This window comes from Oncorhynchus clarkii, chromosome 4 (assembly GCF_045791955.1).
Source record: "Oncorhynchus clarkii lewisi isolate Uvic-CL-2024 chromosome 4, UVic_Ocla_1.0, whole genome shotgun sequence".
Taxonomy (NCBI): Eukaryota; Metazoa; Chordata; class Actinopteri; order Salmoniformes; family Salmonidae; genus Oncorhynchus; species Oncorhynchus clarkii.
The window spans coordinates 26,835,105-26,855,296 of record NC_092150.1 but is presented as its reverse complement, the minus strand read 5'-3'; the positions used below and the strand labels follow the sequence as shown (position 1 = coordinate 26,855,296).

The window sequence follows — 20,192 nt, the reverse complement described above, 5'->3', positions numbered from 1 at the left end:
CCTGACTTGATACAAAGCTGCACTTCACTAGTGATAGCTCAAGTCCAGACAGATAGAAAAGGCAGACAGGTGGCAGACAGGCGCTGTAGAGAGATTAATGCAATTGAAAGAACCATCCTTTTAAATCAGGATATTTTATTATATTTTTATTTGCCGGCTTTAGGTCTATGTATTTTACTTAGTTGACATTAGAAGTTAAAGGCCTACTGCTGCATTGGCCTATATGCGATCTCTGAGTTCATTGCGCACATTTCTTTAGCCACCAATGGATCAAGGTGTATCAATGTGTCCATATGGCAGAGGCTGGTGCACTTTCTTGCATTAGGTGAATTTTAACTTTAAGATTCGTATCATTTCAATTCAGATTTGTATGATTAAGCACATGACAATACTTTTGAGAAAGGAAAGCCTTATTATTGAAATGAAACTATTCCATGAAAATGCGCATCTAGAAATAATCATAACAGGCACGCAGATGGTGGAAATGGTAGGATAAATTGTAAGCTTCCCCAAACTTGAAATTCACGAGCTGCCTATGGTCTTAATTATAACACCCATTAACAAAATTATTGCACATAGGAGGTCCCGTGAATTAAAACGTCCCGCCTATAGAAATCAAATGCCCGTCCAACTGATGAGTTCTGGTGCCGGCCCTGGGCTATTAATTCAATCAAACAAACAATGACATTCATCTAGACAGTTTTTCAAACACATTATGTGTATGGATCATAAAACAGTAGCCAATTATCTCTGGGCTGATCATGGAACGTTTCTGGAGGCAGAGGAAGTCGGTCTAGCAGAAATTCATTTGAATCTCAATTCAAAACATAGCCTATGGGCAGTTAATTTTCGGTGGAATAATATGCTACATAATGCAGCATAGACCTATACATTTAAATTGGATAACATGCATCTAAAAAAATGAGAGTACACAGTCGTCTATCCCGCCACTACAGTCTTGAAGCGGAGTGCTAAGCGGGGAACCAGATATTCAAAAACAATACGTCATCCCACAATGCACCGCGCTTCATCTCCTCACTCTATTACCTCATCCCATCAGCCACCGCGAGAATGAGAATCTTCTGGGTGGTCGTCTAGGCAACACGCCTGATCTGAAACATTAGAGAACGCCCTGCAAATCGCCAGCAGCCAATGGGAGAGTGCAGAGGTGACATCATGTCTATTTTTAGAGACGGTGGCTGCAGATAAGCTTTGCCTCCACGCTGGAAGAGTCAGTATATACACAGAGCCAGAGTGGTGTACTGTGAGCAGGGGCGCTGAAGCAAGTTATAGCACCTAGAGCGTCTCATTCTGAGACCGTTTAACCTCTTAACGGTTAACGGTGAACAAAAGTGAAAGAAGGACTTTGAAGAATGTATACATCGTTCTGAAAATAGCGCTGCAGCTGAATATTGTATTTGATTGCGCGGTAGGCTACAAGCAGGAGTGCAAGTTGTTACATTTGTGTAGCGGCACGCTTCTATTCCAGAAACTCTTGTTTCGGCTTCGGAGGTTATAAGGATTTCCCGACCTAGTAAGAAACTTTTCTCCGAGTTGTACAACTGAAAGAAGGAGAGAGGGCAGAAACATACTTCTCTGTCAGTGTGAGTAGCCTACGAGAGAACTTTCTAACATAGTTGTTGGTTTATATTCTATGTCTAGAAAGATGGAAACTACCTTCTATGATGACTCGCTCAACTCTTTCTCCCAGCATGAGAAACCGGACTACGGATACAACCCCAAAGCACTGAAACACAGCATGACACTGAACCTGGCCGACCCAACCAGCACACTCAAACCTCACCTCCGGGCTAAAGCCAGCGACATCCTCACCTCCCCTGACGTGCAGCTCCTCAAACTGGCCTCCCCAGAGTTGGAGCGGCTCATCATCCAGTCTAGCAACGGCCTGATCACCACCACACCTACCCCGACGCAGTTCCTCTGCCCAAGGAACGTAACCGATGAGCAGGAGGGCTTTGCCGAGGGATTTGTTAGAGCACTGGCGGAGCTCCATCATCAACACGTCTTGCCCAATGCACCCGGGGTCCCAGTCACATCCGCTGGGCAGACAAGTATCAACAACCAAACAATACTCCCACCTGTTTCCGCCTTGACCGGGAGCAGTGTTTATAACAACAACATGACCATGCGCTCTGAGTCGCCTGTCTACGAAGACCTGAACACATTCACCCCGGCTATCACCACCAACTCAGCCCTGGGTTACACCACCTCAGCCCCAGCTATGAGCTTTCCCTCTGCCCCGCCACAGCTCCCAGTCTATGGGCAGCAGTCTCACCCCCACCCCAGGCTCACTGCCCTGAAAGAGGAGCCCCAGACGGTGCCTGAGATGCCTGGGGAGACCCCCCCTCTCTCCCCCATCGATATGGAGAATCAGGAGAGGATCAAAGCCGAGAGGAAGCGCATGAGGAACCGCGTCGCCGCCTCCAAGTGCAGGAAGCGGAAGCTGGAGCGCATCTCCCGGCTGGAGGACAAGGTGAAGAACCTGAAGACTCAGAACTCCGACCTGGCTTCCACAGCAAACATGCTGAGGGAACAGGTCGCCCAGCTCAAACAGAAGGTGATGAACCATGTCAACAGCGGCTGTCAACTCATGCTTACGCAGCAGCTCCAGACCTTCTGAGGAGGAAAGGACACTTGGAGAAGAATAGAGAGAAAGATTTTGAACGAAAAGGACAAATCGTTTATAATTAACTGTCTGGCTGTGTCTTCGTGGCATTGTGACAGGGTGAACGGGACAGTAACAGCACGAGACTGGCGGGAGGGGACCGGGGCTGGTTGCCTCTTACTAGGTGCCTCGCAGGACACTGTTGCACGGAGGAGTTGGGGCTCGGGACAGAGCAGAGCGCGCGATAAAAATCGCTAGTGCACTAGAGAGAAAGAAACAGCAACAAATAGGACAAATGGATGTTTTGGTTCGTGTTTTTAATTGACTTGAAATTTGTTGGCTTTGACTAAGCTGTGCTTTTACGCATTGACCTTCTGTGTAATTCAGTATTAGAAGAAAGACAAAGTGCAGTAGAGAACTTAAAACTGCCTGGAGCCAAAGGAGAGGGTGTGTACTCTAAACAGATTACAAAAAGCTGCCCAACTTCTGACTTACAATGTACTTTTTATTCTTAGTTATATTGAGTTAGAACAAACGTTTCAAGAGTTACTTGTTTTTTTTCCAAATGTTTTTTAATGGGGTTCATTGTTATTATCTGTATATAAGATCAACCTGGAGTACTTACATTTACTATTTGTAAAAAATAAATAAAAATACAGTATCAGTTTATGTTCATTTTATGAGCACTTCAGAAACAAATAGATATTTAAGAAATGTAATAAACCATCAACTGAATACAATGCCTCTTGTGTTCTCTGTGCGTGCATGTGTGAGTGGGTGTGTGTGCACTAAAACACTTCCAACATCTTGAGAGCAGCCAGTTCTCTGTACCTGAAGGGAGTGCCTTATTGATCCTGAGGATATTGATTGAGTTTCATTTGTGATTGAGTCAATGGCCCTTCTAGCTCACTACATCGCACTATTTAGAAACTGCTGTTCCAGGGTCAGATGTGTAGTCATCCCCTAATGGTTAAAATGGCCCTCCAGTTTCCTTTTCACCTCATTCAACACCTAATTATACTTAACAAAAGGCACATCTCAGGTCAAGAAGGTAAGACATTGCACAAGTAGGCGGAGGGCTTTCTTTTGTTCCCTATTTCTCCTCTATTATTCCTCAAGCAAGGGGGAGGCTGACATCACAGATTCCCATCAGACCAACTCATTGAATGCCCAACTTGAAGTTTGCAGTTGTGTAAAAAAAAAAACACGATTTTGCTCAAACCATATTTTTTACTCTTAAGTGTGTGTACTTTACTGTATACTTGGAATATTGCTTTTCAACAGTAAACAAAAAAATTGCTGAAGAAAGTCTTTAAGGTAAGGATTTGCACTTGAGTATTCTGAAGTCTGGGTCACCCTGTACAGCAGGGATGTAGGCCTGTAGTCTATATAATGCAACATTAGATGCTCCACCCTATGCCTCGTGTCCACTTGAGTCTCACCATCTAACAAGGTAAAACTTACACAGATACTGTATGTTAAGTGGCCTACATTCACAGGCCTCAAGGGCATGCTTGACACACTGCTATGGCTCAGGAAACTATAAAGTAAATTATTATTGAATTACTCAATCATGATAATTTATAAGTTATTTATAAAGTACTTTTTAATGAATTTCAGCCAAAGTGTTCAGTAAGTTCATAGCACAGCTGAACTGAGTATTGTGTCTACTTAACTTCCTGTTGCCCCCGTCATCAAACATGATCACTGTAAACAACACAAGAGCAATAAACAACAGGAAGAAACATGGTAACTAATGTAATCAAACTTGAGTAAAAGCCTATGGCTACATTGTATCCAGACATGTTATATTGAGGTGTGGGCACTGGGCAGAGTAATCACATCGTAATAACTTAGAGCATAATCATAACATTTGATTTAACTATTCAGCTAGTCAAAATGAGGATTTACATGGTCAAGGACGGCCAATGAGCACCTGCTAATACAGAAACTGTAAAGAAAACGTGCACCTAGAGCAGAATGTCTGATTTCCTGTAGGACTCTGAAATATTCTCTAGAGGGCGACATTATCCATGAGATGAGCAGAGTTGAAACCTCAAGCGCTCCAGGGGTCAGGCTCTAGTTTATTACTGGTGGTCAAAACGACCATGTTCAGGAGGACGATACAGAACAAAAAAAATGACGTTTATATTACAAAAGTACTCATAGAGGAACATAATCTGATGCCCAAGAAACAAGTAGTTGTTCGCTACTTAAAATATATGTTCCCTGTAATTAGAACTATATAGAAGACACAATATTGGCACAATGTACAACAAATATATTGCAAAGCAGGTCAAACTCAGATCTTACAACCCATGTAAAAAATACAGTCACTGTTCAGAGTTTATTATGTAGGCTACTTATAAAATCAAATTGAAAAAGAACCACTGAGAACAGTCTTTAGGAAGAACATTGATCCTGTATTTTAATTAGATAAACAGACATAATAATTTACACAATATTGAAGTGGGTCAGTCTCAAACAGATTTCTATCAGTGTGCAAATCTGCTTTGATCTGAATTCCTTAACTTTGCAAAACATGACATCATACTGGAACTTATCTTATCTGACCATATAAGGACAGAAAAAGGTCGGAAGACCCTACGTCATCTCACCTGAGAGTACGCAGTTTTACCGGAAGTGGAGCGCTCACTATTCTTTGGCAATTGACAGACCAAAGCACTTCTGCTCAGAAGCGTGCGATGTACTTGAATTAGCGTTCACTGCCCGTTGTCCTCCAAGGTTGTTTGTTTGTTCAAAGAAAAATAACTTAAGATCTTGCCAAAACAGTAGCTCTAATCATTGTAATACATGGTGGGTGCCATGATATGATGCAATATTCAACAGAATAAAATATAGTCTGCATAGCCACTGTATAGACTCCAACCATGTTTAAAACGATGGGCTCTATTTTAACAAACCTAACACAATGGTAAACCTCAGCGCAGGTGTTAGCGTTATATGTTCAGGGGTGTGTCAGAAACATTAGGCCTATCTTCACTATCACAATTATTGGTGCACTTGCTGGCGTTGTCGCGAAAGGGCTTGCTGTCGATGACTAACAAGTTGTGGGTGTCTCGAGGCTTGGCTCATCCCTGGCCAATCAGAACGTGCTCCATGGCGAAATATGTGGTTGCTTCAATTTGTGTATTTATGCTATTTTATGTATTGCCTTGGCATCAATTCCAATGTTAGTCCTTTATAGTTTGTTAAATGACATACAGAAACGAAATAACAAAATGTTGATCTATCTTTGCTAAATAAGTTAACTTGAACCCATTTGCAGTCCACATTGGCATGTCCATGCTCAGCCATAATGCCATTTACAGTAGGCCTAGCCCCTATATCAGTGTGAATGATATTGAAGTCATATATTACTTTGAACAAACATTGGTAATAAGCAAGATTAATTAATGATAAGGCCTAAAATGAGAACGAAGAATTATAATCAAATTCTAAACAAAACAACAACTTGTTTCACTTTACATGTACCATAATTTCTCCTCGTGGGCATATCATATTAAAACAACGCAGACTATGGAGGGTTTCATGCATATCCAAACTTTTCGCATGATGTACATGGAGTTTTTTTTTTTTTTTGCAAACGTCCAAAACAGGACCTGGCTAAAATAATGAGGGCCTGCCAACAACGCACAAACAAAAAGGGAATCAATGTTTCCTCTCAAACGTTATATTCGAACAAAGCTTCGGTAATTAAGATTTATTTCCAAGCGGTTTCGGGAGCCAAACCCTTCATCAAAATTCTTGACTTCACGATTGCATTGGGCAGGATTAAAAAAAGCCTTCATTCAGAGGAGGCTATGCTTGTTTTTTAACCAAATAAAACGAAATGGGGAAAAAAACGTTCGTTTTTTAATGTTTCTAAATACAAAGTATACAGGCACCAAAAGCGCATTAGGCTACTCTTGTTCCATGCGCATATGGACAGTGTGCGTCACAGCTGGATGTCAAAATTCATGCCACAGCCAACTGCTTTACCGCTAAAACCAGCTTTTGGTTGGTCTTATATATCCCTATCAGCGCTGCCTGAAATTACAATTTTGGATCAAGTTTTTAAGGACACACATAAAATACTTCAACTGTCCCATCTGAGCTGAAATAAGACAGGTAAATGTCCGAAACTGGCATTAGGCTGGAAAATGCCAGTGCGCCAGTTACAACAAGCTGAAAACTGCGTTTTACACTAGCGCCACCTTACCGCTAGCCAAAAATAGAGCCCTATATGTTTTAGGTTATATCTTGGATGGTCCATCCTTGCATCCATAGCTCTGCCTATGAATTGGAAAGTGGTTACATTTCTCCAGACCCACCAAAACATAGGCGAGAACCGCTTTATTATTGTTTAACTTCTTCCACCCATGTTTGATGCTAACCGAACCAGTACTGTACCAGCGAATGAAAGACTATATGGGGGGCATGAACGAGAGGGTACGGGACACATGGAGACCGCTGATTGGCTAACTACTGAAGAGAGACAAGCAATGATTGGATAAGAGTATGCAAGACACTGTCACTCAAAGTATTCCTCAAGCGGTGAGTACTAAAGACAGCAAAAGACTGAAGATTAGAAAGGAGGAAAAACTCACTCCCTCAGATGGTAAAACAGGAGCCTAGAACTACACAACTCAAACCAGGAATCATATTTGAAGCCACAGAGACAGGAAAGCTCTTGCTATTGGAGGACCTTTTAAACGCCACCAACGTCAATGCCATACATTTAGCCAATGGGACACTGTTACAAGTTGCTACCAAACACGGGCAGCTATCAATCATCAAGCTCCTCTTCCGCTGTGGGGCCATGCTGGACGTGAGGGACGGCGAGGGTTGGACACCCCTGCACAGGGCAGCCTTCAGGGGCTAAGGTAGCCAGGGCCCTAATCAAGGCTGGGGCCCCCATCTACGCCCTGGATAAACACTCTATGACTGCCCTCCACCTGGCTGCCAAGAATCACCACCTTAGTATAGACAGAGTCCTAGTGGAGGAAGAGAGAGAAGGAACCAGCAAGAGCTCAAAAAATCTGACCCAGACTCAAGGGTCATTCCTCCATCTTGCAGCCAGGGAAGATGACTATAAGATGGTTGAGGTACTCCTCCAGAGTGGGGCCCCTGTGGATAACCATAAGATAACGCCCTATTCCATGTGGTCAGCCGAGGATTTGAGAGAAACACAACCGTCACCCTGAAGGCAAGAGCCACAGTCGACCACACGATCATAGACACAGCAGTCGAGCTCAATCATGGGTCTATTCTCTGACTGGTGCTTGGTATGTACAGTTTACTACTGTGTTATGTTTTGGTTCTAAAGTGAACCTATTAAAACACATTAGGCCTGTCCAAACAGAACTGAACTTCTGATACTGATATTATAAACAACAGGGCATGCTCAAGGTGCTCTGAGTGTGTACACCCTGGTTTCTGCTCTGTTCTCTGCTGTGAGGAAGAACCTGGATGGGGTTGTAACTGCTCTGGTGGACAGTGGGGAAGATGTCAACATGTGTGCACACTCCTCTGCTGATGTCAGCTGACCTGGGACACACTGAGACATTCAGGTAACTGACAATATACTATAAATGTGATGCTTTTTAGAAGTCATTTTTATGGTGTTTGTTCCTTAATGTTTTAAATTTTTCAGAGTGCTAGCTGCCAAACAGTCCAGTGTGGGTGCTACCCTCCCAACCTCTCCTCAGCCCAACACCTGGCTGGCCAGAGTGGGAGTGAGGTCATAACCCAGACCCTGCTGTAGATGGGCTCAGACCCCACACCCCAGGGCCTAAAGCCAATGCCAACATAACAAGTCTACTATAGTGGGATTACAGCTAAAAGCAGGAGCTCAGGTATTAAAACATTTCCATTTGATATGAGGACATAATAAAAATGTGTTACTGTATCGCAGTGGCGACCCGTCATTAAGGGCAGAACCCCACCTGTTTAGCTAAAAATAAATACATACATACAAACATACATACATACATACAGTGGGGCAAAAAAATATTTAGTCAGCCACCAGTTGTGCAAGTTCTCCCACTTAAAAATATGAGAGAGGCCTGTAACTTTCATCATAGGTACACTTCAACTATGACAGACAAAATTAGAAAAAAAAATCCAGAAAATCACATTGTAGGATTTTTTATGAATTTATTGCAAATTATGGTGATAAGTATTTGGTCACCTACAAACAAGCAAGATTTCTGGCTCTCAGACCTGTAACTTCTTCTTTAAGAGGCTCCTCTGTCCTCCACTCGTTACCTGTATTAATGACACCTGTTTGAACTTGTTATCAGTATAACTTGTTATCAGTCCACAACCTCAAACAGTCACACTCCAAACTCCACTATGGCCAAGACCAAAGAGCTGTCAAAAGGACACCAGAAACAAAATTGTAGACCTGCACCAGGCTGGGAAGACTGAATCTGCAATAAGTAAGCAGCTTGGTTTGAAGAAATCAACTGTGGGAGCAATTATTAGGAAATGGAAGACATACAAGACCACTGATAATCTCCCTCGATCTGGGGCTCCACGCAAGATCTCACCCCGTGGGGTCAAAAGGATCACAAGAACGGTGAGCAAAAATCCCAGAACCACACGGGGGGACCTAGTGAATGACCTGCAGAGAGCTGGGACCAAAGTAACAAAGCCTACCATCAGTAACACACTACGCCGCCAGGGACTCAAATCCTGCAGTGCCAGACGTGTCCCCCTGCTTAAGCCAGTACATGTCCAGGCCCGTCTGAAGTTTGCTAGAGAGCATTTGGATGATCAAGAGGAAGATTGGGAGAATGTCATATGTCATATGGTCAGATGATACCAAAATATAACTTTTTGGTAAAAACTCAACTCGTCATGTTTAAGAATGCTGAGTTGCTTCCAAAGAACACCATACCTACTGTGAAGCATGGGGGTGGAAACATCATGCTTTGGGGCTGTTTTTCTGCAAAAGGAAAAAGGACGACTGATCCGTGTAAAGGAAAGAATGAATGGGGCCATGTATCGTGAGATTTTGAGTGAAAACCTCCTTCCATCAGCAAGGGCATTGAAGATGAAATGTGGCTGGGTCTTTCAGCATGACAATGATCCCAAACACACCGCCCGGCCAACGAAGGAGTGGCTTTGTAAGAAGCATTTCAAGGTCCTGGAGTGGCCTAGCCAGTCTCCAGATCTCAACCCCATAGAAAATCTTTGGAGGGAGTTGAAAGTCCGTGTTGCCCAGCAACAGCCCCAAAACATCATTGCTCTAGAGGAGATCTGCATGGAGGAATGGGCCAAAACACCAGCAACAGTGTGTTAAAACCTTGTGAAGACTTACAGAAAACGTTTGACCTATGTCATTGCCAACAAAGGGTATATAACAAAGTATTGAGATACACTTTTGTTATTGACCAAATACTTATTTTCCACCATAATTTGCAAATAAATTCATTAAAAATCCTACAATGTGATTTTCTGGATTTTTTTCTCTCATTTTGTCTGTCATAGTTGAAGTGTACCTATGATGAAAATTACAGGCCTCTCTCATCTTTTTAAGTGGCAGAATTTGCACAATTGGTGGCTGACTAAATACTTTTGCCCCACCGTACGTACGTAAGTAATCATAGGTCCTGCTAAAACTAAGTGTCAAAGGCAATACATCGTCTACAGTACTTAAGATCAATGCTGTGTGTGCTTGGATTTTTTACAGCAGAATCAGGGTTCTTCTCTTCCAATTGGCTGGCTAAATACAGTGCCTTGCGAAAGTATTCGGCCCCCTTGAACTTTGCGACCTTTTGCCACATTTCAGGCTTCAAACATAAAGACATAAAACTGTATTTTTTTGTGAAGAATCAACAACAAGTGGGACACAATCATGAAGTGGAACGACATTTATTGGATATTTCAAACTTTTTTAACAATTCAAAAACTGAAAAATTGGGCGTGCAAAATTATTCAGCCCCTTTACTTTCAGTGCAGCAAACTCTCTCCAGAAGTTCAGTGAGGATCTCTGAATGATCCAATGTTGACCTAAATGACTAATGATGATAAATACAATCCACCTGTGTGTAATCAAGTCTCCGTATAAATGCACCTGCACTGTGATAGTCTCAGAGGTCCGTTAAAAGCGCAGAGAGCATCATGAAGAACAAGGAACACACCAGGCAGTTCCGAGATACTGTTGTGAAGAAGTTTAAAGCCGGATTTGGATACAAAAATATTTCCCAAGCTTTAAACATCCCAAGGAGCACTGTGCAAGCGATAATATTGAAATGGAAGGAGTATCAGACCACTGCAAATCTACCAAGACCTGGCCGTCCCTCTAAACTTTCAGCTCATACAAGGAGAAGACTGATCAGAGATGCAGCCAAGAGGCCCATGATCACTCTGGATGAACTGCAGAGATCTACAGCTGAGCTGTCCATAGGACAACAATCAGTCGTATATTGCACAAATCTGGCCTTTATGGAAGAGTGGCAAGAAGAAAGCCATTTCTTAAAGATATCCATAAAAAGTGTTGTTTAAAGTTTGCCACAAGCCACCTGGGAGACACACCAAACATGTGGAAGAAGGTGCTCTGGTCAGATGAAACCAAAATTGAACTTTTTGGCAACAATGCAAACGTTATGTTTGGCGTAAAAGCAACACAGCTCACACCCTGAACACACCATCCCCACTGTCAAACATGGTGGTGGCAGCATCATGGTTTGGGCCTGCTTTTCTTCAGCAGGGACAGGGAAGATGGTTAAAATTGATGGGAAGATGGATGGAGCCAAATACAGGACCATTCTGGAAGAAAACCTGATGGAGTCTGCAAAAGACCTGAGACTGGGACGGAGATTTGTCTTCCAACAAGACAATGATCCAAAACATAAAGCAACATCTACAATGGAATGGTTCAAAAATAAACATATCCAGGTGTTAGAATGGCCAAGTCAAAGTCCAGACCTGAATCCAATCGAGAATCTGTGGAAAGAACTGAAAACTGCTGTTCACAAATGCTCTCCATCCAACCTCACTGAGCTCGAGCTGTTTTGCAAGGAGGAATGGGAAAAAATGTCAGTCTCTCGATGTGCAAAACTGATAGAGACATACCCCAAGCGACTTACAGCTGTAATCGCAGCAAAAGGTGGCGCTACAAAGTATTAACTTAAGGGGGCTGAATAATTTTGCACGGCCAATTTTTCAGTTTTTGATTTGTTAAAAAAGTTTGAAATATCCAATAAATGTCGTTCCACTTCATGATTGTGTCCCACCTGTTGTTGATTCTTCACAAAAAAATACAGTTTTATATCTTTATGTTTGAAGCCTGAAATGTGGCAAAAGGTCGCAAAGTTCAAGGGGGCCGAATACTTTCGCAAGGCACTGTATGTTGTGTAGTAAGCTGTTAGTAGCTCATGTACCTCACCCTAATAATTTTTTCACTTTACCCCTCATAGTCCCTTTACCCCCCTTAGCAGCCTGTTTTAGAGATATGTAATCATCGAATATGTGACTGACCGGCTCGATTCAGTCTTATGTAGCAACATTTGAAATGGTGTTTTTTACATTGGATAAAAGTAGAGACTCAGCTACAAAAACTAATATCATACACTACAGTTGAGGAACAATGGGAAAGTAATTTGGCTTTGAAAGTTGATAAACTTGTAACCTCACTTTTGAGAAAATGGCCTTTGAATATATTTTTGGTAACTAATGGAGAGCTCTTCTTTGTTTACACCCATTCGGCATCCTTCACACCCTCTTAAGCTTTAGCCCCACCCATCTCTGTAAGGGTTGATCTTAGTGTTCTGTCCTAACAACAGCAGTGAAGCACACAAGCTAACTGGCTAACGTTGGCTAGCTTGCTAGCTACTTCCAGACAATGAGAGAACAGCTCACTCTGACCATTTTACTCGCCCTAGCAGAGCTGGTTAGGTTGTTTTCATGTTATCTAGAGCGTGGTGACTGCAACTGTTTTGCTGGCAACAATTTACTATTTTTTTGCCCACGTTTACTGACACCGGCCATACTCAACCGGTGTTGAGTGTTCATAAATGTGTCAATTATTCAGCGCTCTGGCACACTCAGATGAGAGTGCTCTGAAATCAGAGTAGATAACCAGAGCAAATTTACCAGCTTCGTCAATTAACAGTTGCAGTGACATTCTATTGAAATGTTTACTTGCATAGTGTAGTCTTTTGTTAAGACATGTAGCTAGCTAGGTAAACAATGAACCATAATACCAACTCATGACATTACTACCCTGCATGATTCTCCAGGTAGCCAACCAACCAGGTTCAATGTTAGCTATCTAACATTAGGCTATAACTAGCAAAGCAATTGGCTCTGATATCCAAATAATATTACTACACAGATCATACATGTAATGTTAGCTAGCTGACCTAACAGCAGCAGTCAAGCACCCAAGCTAACTGGATAAACGTTGGCTAGCTTGCTAGCAACTTCCAGACACAAATGAGAGAACATCTCACTGACCATATTACTTGCCCTATTGAAATGGAAACTTGCATAGTGGAGTCTTTTGTTAAGACATATAGCTAACTAGCTAAACAATGAACCATAATCCCAACTCATGACGTTACCAGCCTGCATGATTCTGCAGGTAGCCAACCAACCAGGTTCAATGTTAGCTATCTAATATTAGGCTATAACTTGCAAAGCAAATGGCTCTGACATACAAATAATATTACTACACAGATCATACACGTAACGTTAGCTAGCGAGCCAGCTAACGTTAGCTAGGTAGATAACAGTACACTTTAACTTGAAATGAAAACGACTGTCAAAAATGTAATACATGTAAAATGTAATATCAAAATGTGTAATATCTGAAAATGTAGCTAGCTGGACTGGATGGACGCTTCTCCCTGTCACGGATGCCATGGTTGCCCTTAGTTTGAAGATGTAATCCAGAGACAGGTGTTTTCACCATCTCCTTAGCTATCATAATCTAATTTCACTGATTTTCAAAACTCGGTCCTCCAGAAAGTGGAGAGCAACACTTATGCAGTTCTACGAGATATATATAACAAATATATATACAGACAGATCATTTTGATTTAAAAAAAAGTTTACGTTCAAATGGCTCTCCTGTGAAGTAGTGACACGCGACATACGTCTAGTTTCCTGAAACAAGTCACATTTTGTAAGAGCTTTCATTGTCTGCTTACAAAGGGGTGGCAGGTAGCCTACTGGTTAGAGTGTTGGACTAGTAACTGAAAGGTTGCAAGATTGAATCCCCGAGCTGACAATGTAAAGATCTGCCGTTCTGCCCCTGAACAATACAGTTAACCCACTGTTCCTAGGCCGTCATTGAAAATAAATAAAAATTCTTAACTGACTTGCCTAGTTAAATAAAGGTAAAATAAAAATAAATATGCCCCCTTTATTTATCCTACGGTTCTGATTGGTGTACATGGAGAATACTTTAAGAGCGGCCCATGTTCTGAATTCTGTCGCTGCACATTTCAAAAGTGCTGAACAAATAGTTATTGACTACGTCTGTGCTAGCTCGCTCAAGAATGTCTCAATCGAAAATACAGAATGCCTCTTATCCACCCCTCGTCCCCTTATGTACATCTCAATTGTCAGTAGAAATGCAATTTGTTTAAGCAAGTCAGCCCTATCAGCTATGTTTTAAAAAAAAGGAAGTTAATGAAGCTGAATGAACTGTTTAGCTGCCAGACAAGGCTCCTCTGAATGCCAGGAGTAGCAGTGGTAAGGATTAATTCCATGGTGCTGAAAAGAAAGCTCTGCTGTTGGGACAGCTTTATGTAGGCCCTAACAGTTTGTGGGAACCGTTTGTCACTGTTATAGTGCAATTAATGTATTGTTTAGTGTTGTGTAGTGGCTTGTCTGGCATGCATCATAAACGTTTTGGGGGAGTTTTCCCCACCAAGATTTACATGCTAAAATCGCCACTGCTGTGAGATCTGGAACTAGCACACATTCCTCTCATTACTTTTATCAAGCTCCAGTTTAACATAAGAATATCCCTCCTCTTCTCTCTCCTCTCAGGTGAATGCAGCCTCCCAGGCTGGCCTAACCCCCCTCCACATAGCCAGCCACAATGGCCACCCAGACACAGTGAGCCAGCTCCTGAAGGACCACGCAGACCCAGGGGCCAGAGATTGGCAGGGCAGGACCTCCCTACAATTGGCAGCTACCACCTAAAGAGAGGGGGCTGTGGTAGGACTACTTATTTTAGCTGGGGCAGACCCCAATGCCATCAACAGGGAGAAGACACAATTACACTTGGCAGCCATGGAGGGGAGAGCGGATGCCGTGTCGACGCTATTGGTGGAGAAGTCAAAGGGAGGGGCCAAAGATATGGACGGCTCCAATCCTCTCCACTACGCTTCGCTAACATGCTGACCACACCGACCATGTTGCATGCGCGAGCATTGGAAAATAAATCTACACATGTTTTGTGACTGAAAATGGGTAAAAATTCTACAAAGATCCAGCAAAAAAGTACCTTGTGCATTTCAGGTAAAATAACAACTCAATGTTTATATCCCAGGACAATAATTTCATCTAAACTGCTCGAGCGAGACAACGAGCGTCTGCATAGCCAGGCACTAAAATCAAACTTGGTTAAAAAAAAAAAATTACATTTGGGGCACTGCCTCTCCAATCTCCTCATTGGTTTTTATAAGCATATACACATGTGGGTGATTGAAAGCTGAACTGAGGTCCATACTCCAATCCGCTTTGTGGTAATGCACCTTAAAATTGGATGCCAAACCCAATATAAAGTCCACAGAAGAAGAACACAAAGAAGAAGAATTAGACTGGAGGAGAGATTACTAGAAACTATAGTGAACAAAAATATAAACGCAACATGTAACAATTTAAAAGATTTTACAAAGTTATAGTTCATATAAGGAAATCAGTCAATTTAAATAACTTTATTGGGCCCTAATCTATGGATTTCACATAACTGGGAATACAGATGCGCATCTGTTGATCGCAGATACCTTTAAGAAAAGGTAGGGGCACGGATCAGAAAACCAGTCAGTATCTGGTGTGCCTCATGCAGCACGACACATCTCCTTCGCAAATTTGTGCACAACATTTAAGAGAAATATGCATTTTGTGCAAATGGAAAATATCTGTGATCTTTTATTTCAGCTCATGCAACATGGGACCAATACTTTACATGTTCTGTTTATATTTTTGTTCAGTGTAACCAGGTTTCCCCTTTCATCTGTGGATGAATTGTCGGAGTAAAGAACACAGGATTTTGTGTGACTGAAAATGGGTCAAAATTCTACAAAGATCCAGGATAAAAAGTACCTTGTGCATTTCAGGTAAAATAACAACCCAATGTTTATATCCCAGGACAAATTAGCTAGCAACAGCAAGCTAGCTAGATAAATGTCCATGAATGTTTAATGTGTTTCGACATGTCCCTAAATTGATATAGTTGGTTCAGGGTTCGTTTTGATATTTCAATCTATCTGTCCTGATCCTGTCCTGTGTGGATGGGGGGAAAAATAATGCGATTGGACCGCAGCCCTGGAACGAGTCTGTCTCTTTCGCGTTACATGCCATGGCTAGACAAGTACATGACATTTTTTTGACATCTTGCTGGTTAGCTAGTGTGCTGCACCCAAATGGCTAGGAACGAAGAGAAATCAAATCAAAGTTTATTTGTCACGTGCGCCGAATACAACAGGTGTAGTAGACCTTACAGTGAAATGCTTACTTACAGGCTCTAATCAATAGTGCAAAAAAGGTATTAGGTGAACAATAGGTAGGTAAAGAAATAAAACAACAGTAAAATGACAGGCTATATACAGTAGCGAGGCTATAAAGGTAGCGAGGCTACATACAGACACCGGTTAGTCAGGCTGATTGAGGTAGTATGTACATGTAGACATAGTTAAAGTGACTATGCATATATGATGAACAGAGAGTAGAAGTAGCGTAAAAGAGGGGTTGGTGGGTGGGACACAATGCAGATAGCCCGGTTAGCCAATGTGCGGAAGCACTGGTTGGTCAGCCCAATTGAGGTAGTATGTACATGAATGTATAGTTAAAGTGACTATGCATATATGATAAACAGAGAGTAGCAGCAGCGTAAAAAGAGCGGTTGGGGGGGAGGCATACAATACAAATAGTCCGGGTAGCCATTTGATTACCTGTTCAGGAGGCTTATGGCTTGGGGGTAAAAACTGTTGAGAAGCCTTTTTGTCCTAGACTTGGCACTCCGGTAACGCTTGCCATGCGGCAGTAGAGAGAATAGTCTATGACTGGTGTGGCTGGGGTCTTTGACAATTTTTAGGGCCTTCCTCTGACACCGCCTGGTACGCACTACCCTCTGTAGTGCCTTGCGGTCAGAGGCTGGGCAATTGCCGTACCAGGGAGTGATGCAACCATTCACAGGATGCTCTCGATGTTGCAGCTGTAGAACCTTCGGAGGATCTAAGGACCCGTGCCAAATATTTTTAGTTTCCTGAGGGGGAATAGGCTTTGTCGTGCCCTCTTCACAACTGTCTTGGTGTGTTTGGACCATTCTAGTTTGTTGTTGATGTGGACACCAAGGAACTTGAAGCTCTCAACCTGCTCCACTACAGCCCCGTCGATGAGAATGGGGGCGTGCTTGGTCCTCCTTTTTCTGTAGTCCACAATCATCTCTTTAGTCTTAGTTACGGTGAGGGATAGGTTGTTATTCTGGCACCACCCGGCCAGGTCTCTGACCTTCTCCCTATAGGCTGTCTCGTCGGGGATCAGGTCTACCACTGTTGTGTCGCCTGCAAACTTAATGATGGTGTTGGAGTCGTGCCTGGCCATGCAGTCATGGGTGAACAGGGAGTACAGGAGGGGACTGAGCACGCACCCCTGGGTAGCTCCAGTTTTGAGGTTCAGCGTGGCAGATGTGTTGTTAACTACCTTCACCACCTGGGGACGGCCCGTCAGGAAGTCCAGGATCCAGTTGCAGAGGGAGGTGTTTAGTCCCAGGATCCTTAGCTTAGTGATGAGCTTTGAGGGTACTATGGTGTTGAACGCTGAGCTGTAGTCAATGAATAGCATTCTCACATAAGTGTTCCTTTTGTCCAGGTGGGAAAGGGCAGTGTGGATGGCAACAGAGATTGCATCATCTGTGGATCTGTTTGGGCGGTATGCAAATTGGAGTGGGTCTAGGGTTTCTGGGATAATGGTGTTGATGTGAGCCATTACCAACCTTTCAAAGCACTGTAGTCATTTAGGCAGGTTGCCTTTGTGTTCTTGGGCACATGGACTATGGTGGTCTGCTTGAAACATGTTGGTATTACAGACTCAATCAGGGACATGTTGAAAATGTCAGTGAAGACACCTGCCAGTTGGTCAGCACATGCCCGGAGCACACATCCTGGTAATCCATCTGGCCCTGCAGCCTTGTGTATGTTGACCTGTTTAAAGGTCTCACTCACGTCAGCTACGGAGAGTGTGATCACACAGTCGTCCGGAACAGCTGATGCTCTCATGCATGCCTCAGTGTTGCTTGCCTCGAAGCGAGCATAGAAGTGATTTAGCTCGTCTGTTTAGGCTCGTGTCACTGGGCAGCTCGCGGCTGTGCTTCCCTTTGTAGTCTGTAATAGTTTGCAAGCCCTGCCACACAAGACGAGCATCGGAGCCGGTGTTGTATGATTCAATCTTAGCCCTTTAGAAACAACCAGGAAAATAAAATAAAGATATGGCAAGTGGCAATCACCTTTCAATTGATTGTCTATTCAGTTTGTCTAAATTTTAGCTAATGGTACACGTTAAATGGCTCTCTGCAGGGCTGGTTAGACTTCTATCAAGATAACGTAATTTACCTCTATGGCAATATTGTTACTAGCCAATATAGATTATAGAAAACACAAAGCTCACTCATTTCAGTTTTTTGTCCCAGCACACCCACTGCATTGGTTATCAGCTAGCTTGTCTTGCAAAACATGCGAATTACATTATATCTTGTCCACGGCGTTACGTTCAGCTTTAGTATTTTTCAACACCCTGCATCTTTCTATTCATCCTCCAAAATATGATATTACCCCTGATTTTGTTAAGTTAATGGCTTCAAAATACTTTCGTTAATCGCCAAAGTAAAGATGTTGCTAGAGTTAGCTACCAACTTAGACCACTGCTCCCGAGTGGCGCAGCAGTCTAAGGCACTGCATCTCAGTGTAAGAGGCAGTCCCTGGTTCGAAACCAGGCTGTATCACATCCGGCCGTGATTGGGAGTCCCATAGGGCAGAGCACAATTAGCCCAGCGTCGTCTGGGTTTGGCCGAGGTAGGCTGTCATTGTAAATACCCAAATGTATTTAATTAAGAAAAAATGGTTATGTAATTTTAGGAGAACATTTAAAAAAGGGTCCGATCCTTAATTAACAACTTAATTACACCGTTACATGTGCAATAAGTTTAACATTCACCTCCTGCTACAATTTCTGTCAAGCAGTCTACGCATACAGTTTGACGCATATGTTCGATAAATCTAACGTATACACCACACTGTACGCACTGCAACTGCCTCTGCAACACAATGCTGCAAGGCAAACGCAGTGTTCCATTGGATGCGCGCTGGGTTGGATGCGCGCTGTGTTAAGAAGCAGTGCGGCTTGGTTGGGTTGTGTATCGGAGGACGCATGACTTTCAACCTTCGTCCCTCCCGAGCCCGTACGGGAGTTGTAGCGATGAGACAAGATAGTAGCTACTAAAAAAAACAATTGGATACCACGAAATTGGGGAGAAAACTGGGTAAAATTCTATATATAAAAAAACGATTTTCAGCCGTGGGCCGATTGTTTTATCTTGAGCAGATGGTTGGGGGGCCGGAACACAATTACAAGTCATTTGTAGACTGCAAATTGACTGCAACAAGCACAAACAGATATATTTGACTAAAACATAATCATACCAAACCTAGCCCACATTTGCATATTATCACATATCTCTCTATTATGCGTGGAAATACTTGGGAGCTGATTTCCTGGTGTTGTTAAAGTTTATGTCCATCAATGAAAATTCGGAATACTTGGAGGGGAAAATACAACCACCGCCTGTTGGGGAACCCTGCCCTAGGGGGTAGCTGGGCCTAGTACAGGCAGTGTGGTCCCCTGGTCTTCTGGGCCCAGTGATGCTAGGCTTAGCAGCACAGACAGCTTAGCTGCTGCTGCAACAGTCAAGTGTAGTGGATGTAGGGAGAAAACAGAGACGCACTGACACATGTACTGCCAGTTTAATGGTATTTCAGCTTTATATTGTATATGTACAATTAACCCTTTGGATGGTTTGGGGTGAATCCAGGTGAAAGCTATGACCTCTTATTGATGTCACTTGTTAAATCCACTTCTTCAGTGTATATGAAGGGGAGGAGACAGGTTAAAGGACTTTTTAAGCCTCAAGGTAATTGAGACATGGATTGTGTATGTGTGCCATTCAGAAGGTGAATATGTAAGTGCTTTTGAATGGGGTATGGTAGTAGGTGCCAGGCGCACCAGTCAAGAACTACAACGCTGCTGGGTTTTTCATGCTGAACAGTTTCCCATGTATATCAAGAATTGTCCACCACCCAAAGGACATCCAGCCAACTTGACTCAA

The 20,192-nt window shown here is 42.8% G+C and overlaps 2 protein-coding genes across 3 annotated transcripts; both read left to right on the top strand.

The window, feature by feature from the left end:
- The first annotated feature begins 1,230 nt into the window (after positions 1 to 1,230).
- LOC139406654 (Jun proto-oncogene, AP-1 transcription factor subunit) lies at positions 1,231 to 3,361 on the top strand. 2 transcript variants are annotated; one of them, XM_071149503.1, is made up of 2 exons: positions 1,231 to 1,604; positions 1,712 to 3,361. In XM_071149503.1, the coding sequence occupies exon 2, from the start codon at positions 1,760 to 1,762 to the stop codon at positions 2,639 to 2,641; it is 882 nt and encodes a 293-aa protein (XP_071005604.1). In that variant the 5' UTR covers positions 1,231 to 1,604; positions 1,712 to 1,759; the 3' UTR covers positions 2,642 to 3,361. The 2 variants fall into 2 exon arrangements, with proteins under 2 accessions (XP_071005604.1, XP_071005603.1); XM_071149502.1 differs by having other exon boundaries at positions 1,235 to 1,534; positions 1,663 to 3,361.
- A 3,883-nt stretch (positions 3,362 to 7,244) lies between these two features.
- On the top strand, positions 7,245 to 14,992 carry LOC139407960 (CARD- and ANK-containing Inflammasome Adaptor Protein). The gene is given in 7 exon segments (XM_071151824.1): positions 7,245 to 7,473; positions 8,027 to 8,144; positions 8,146 to 8,199; positions 8,283 to 8,323; positions 8,326 to 8,431; positions 8,433 to 8,484; positions 14,636 to 14,992. Coding segments are annotated over 7 exon segments (957 nt in total).
- Positions 14,993 to 20,192: the final 5,200 nt, after the last annotated feature.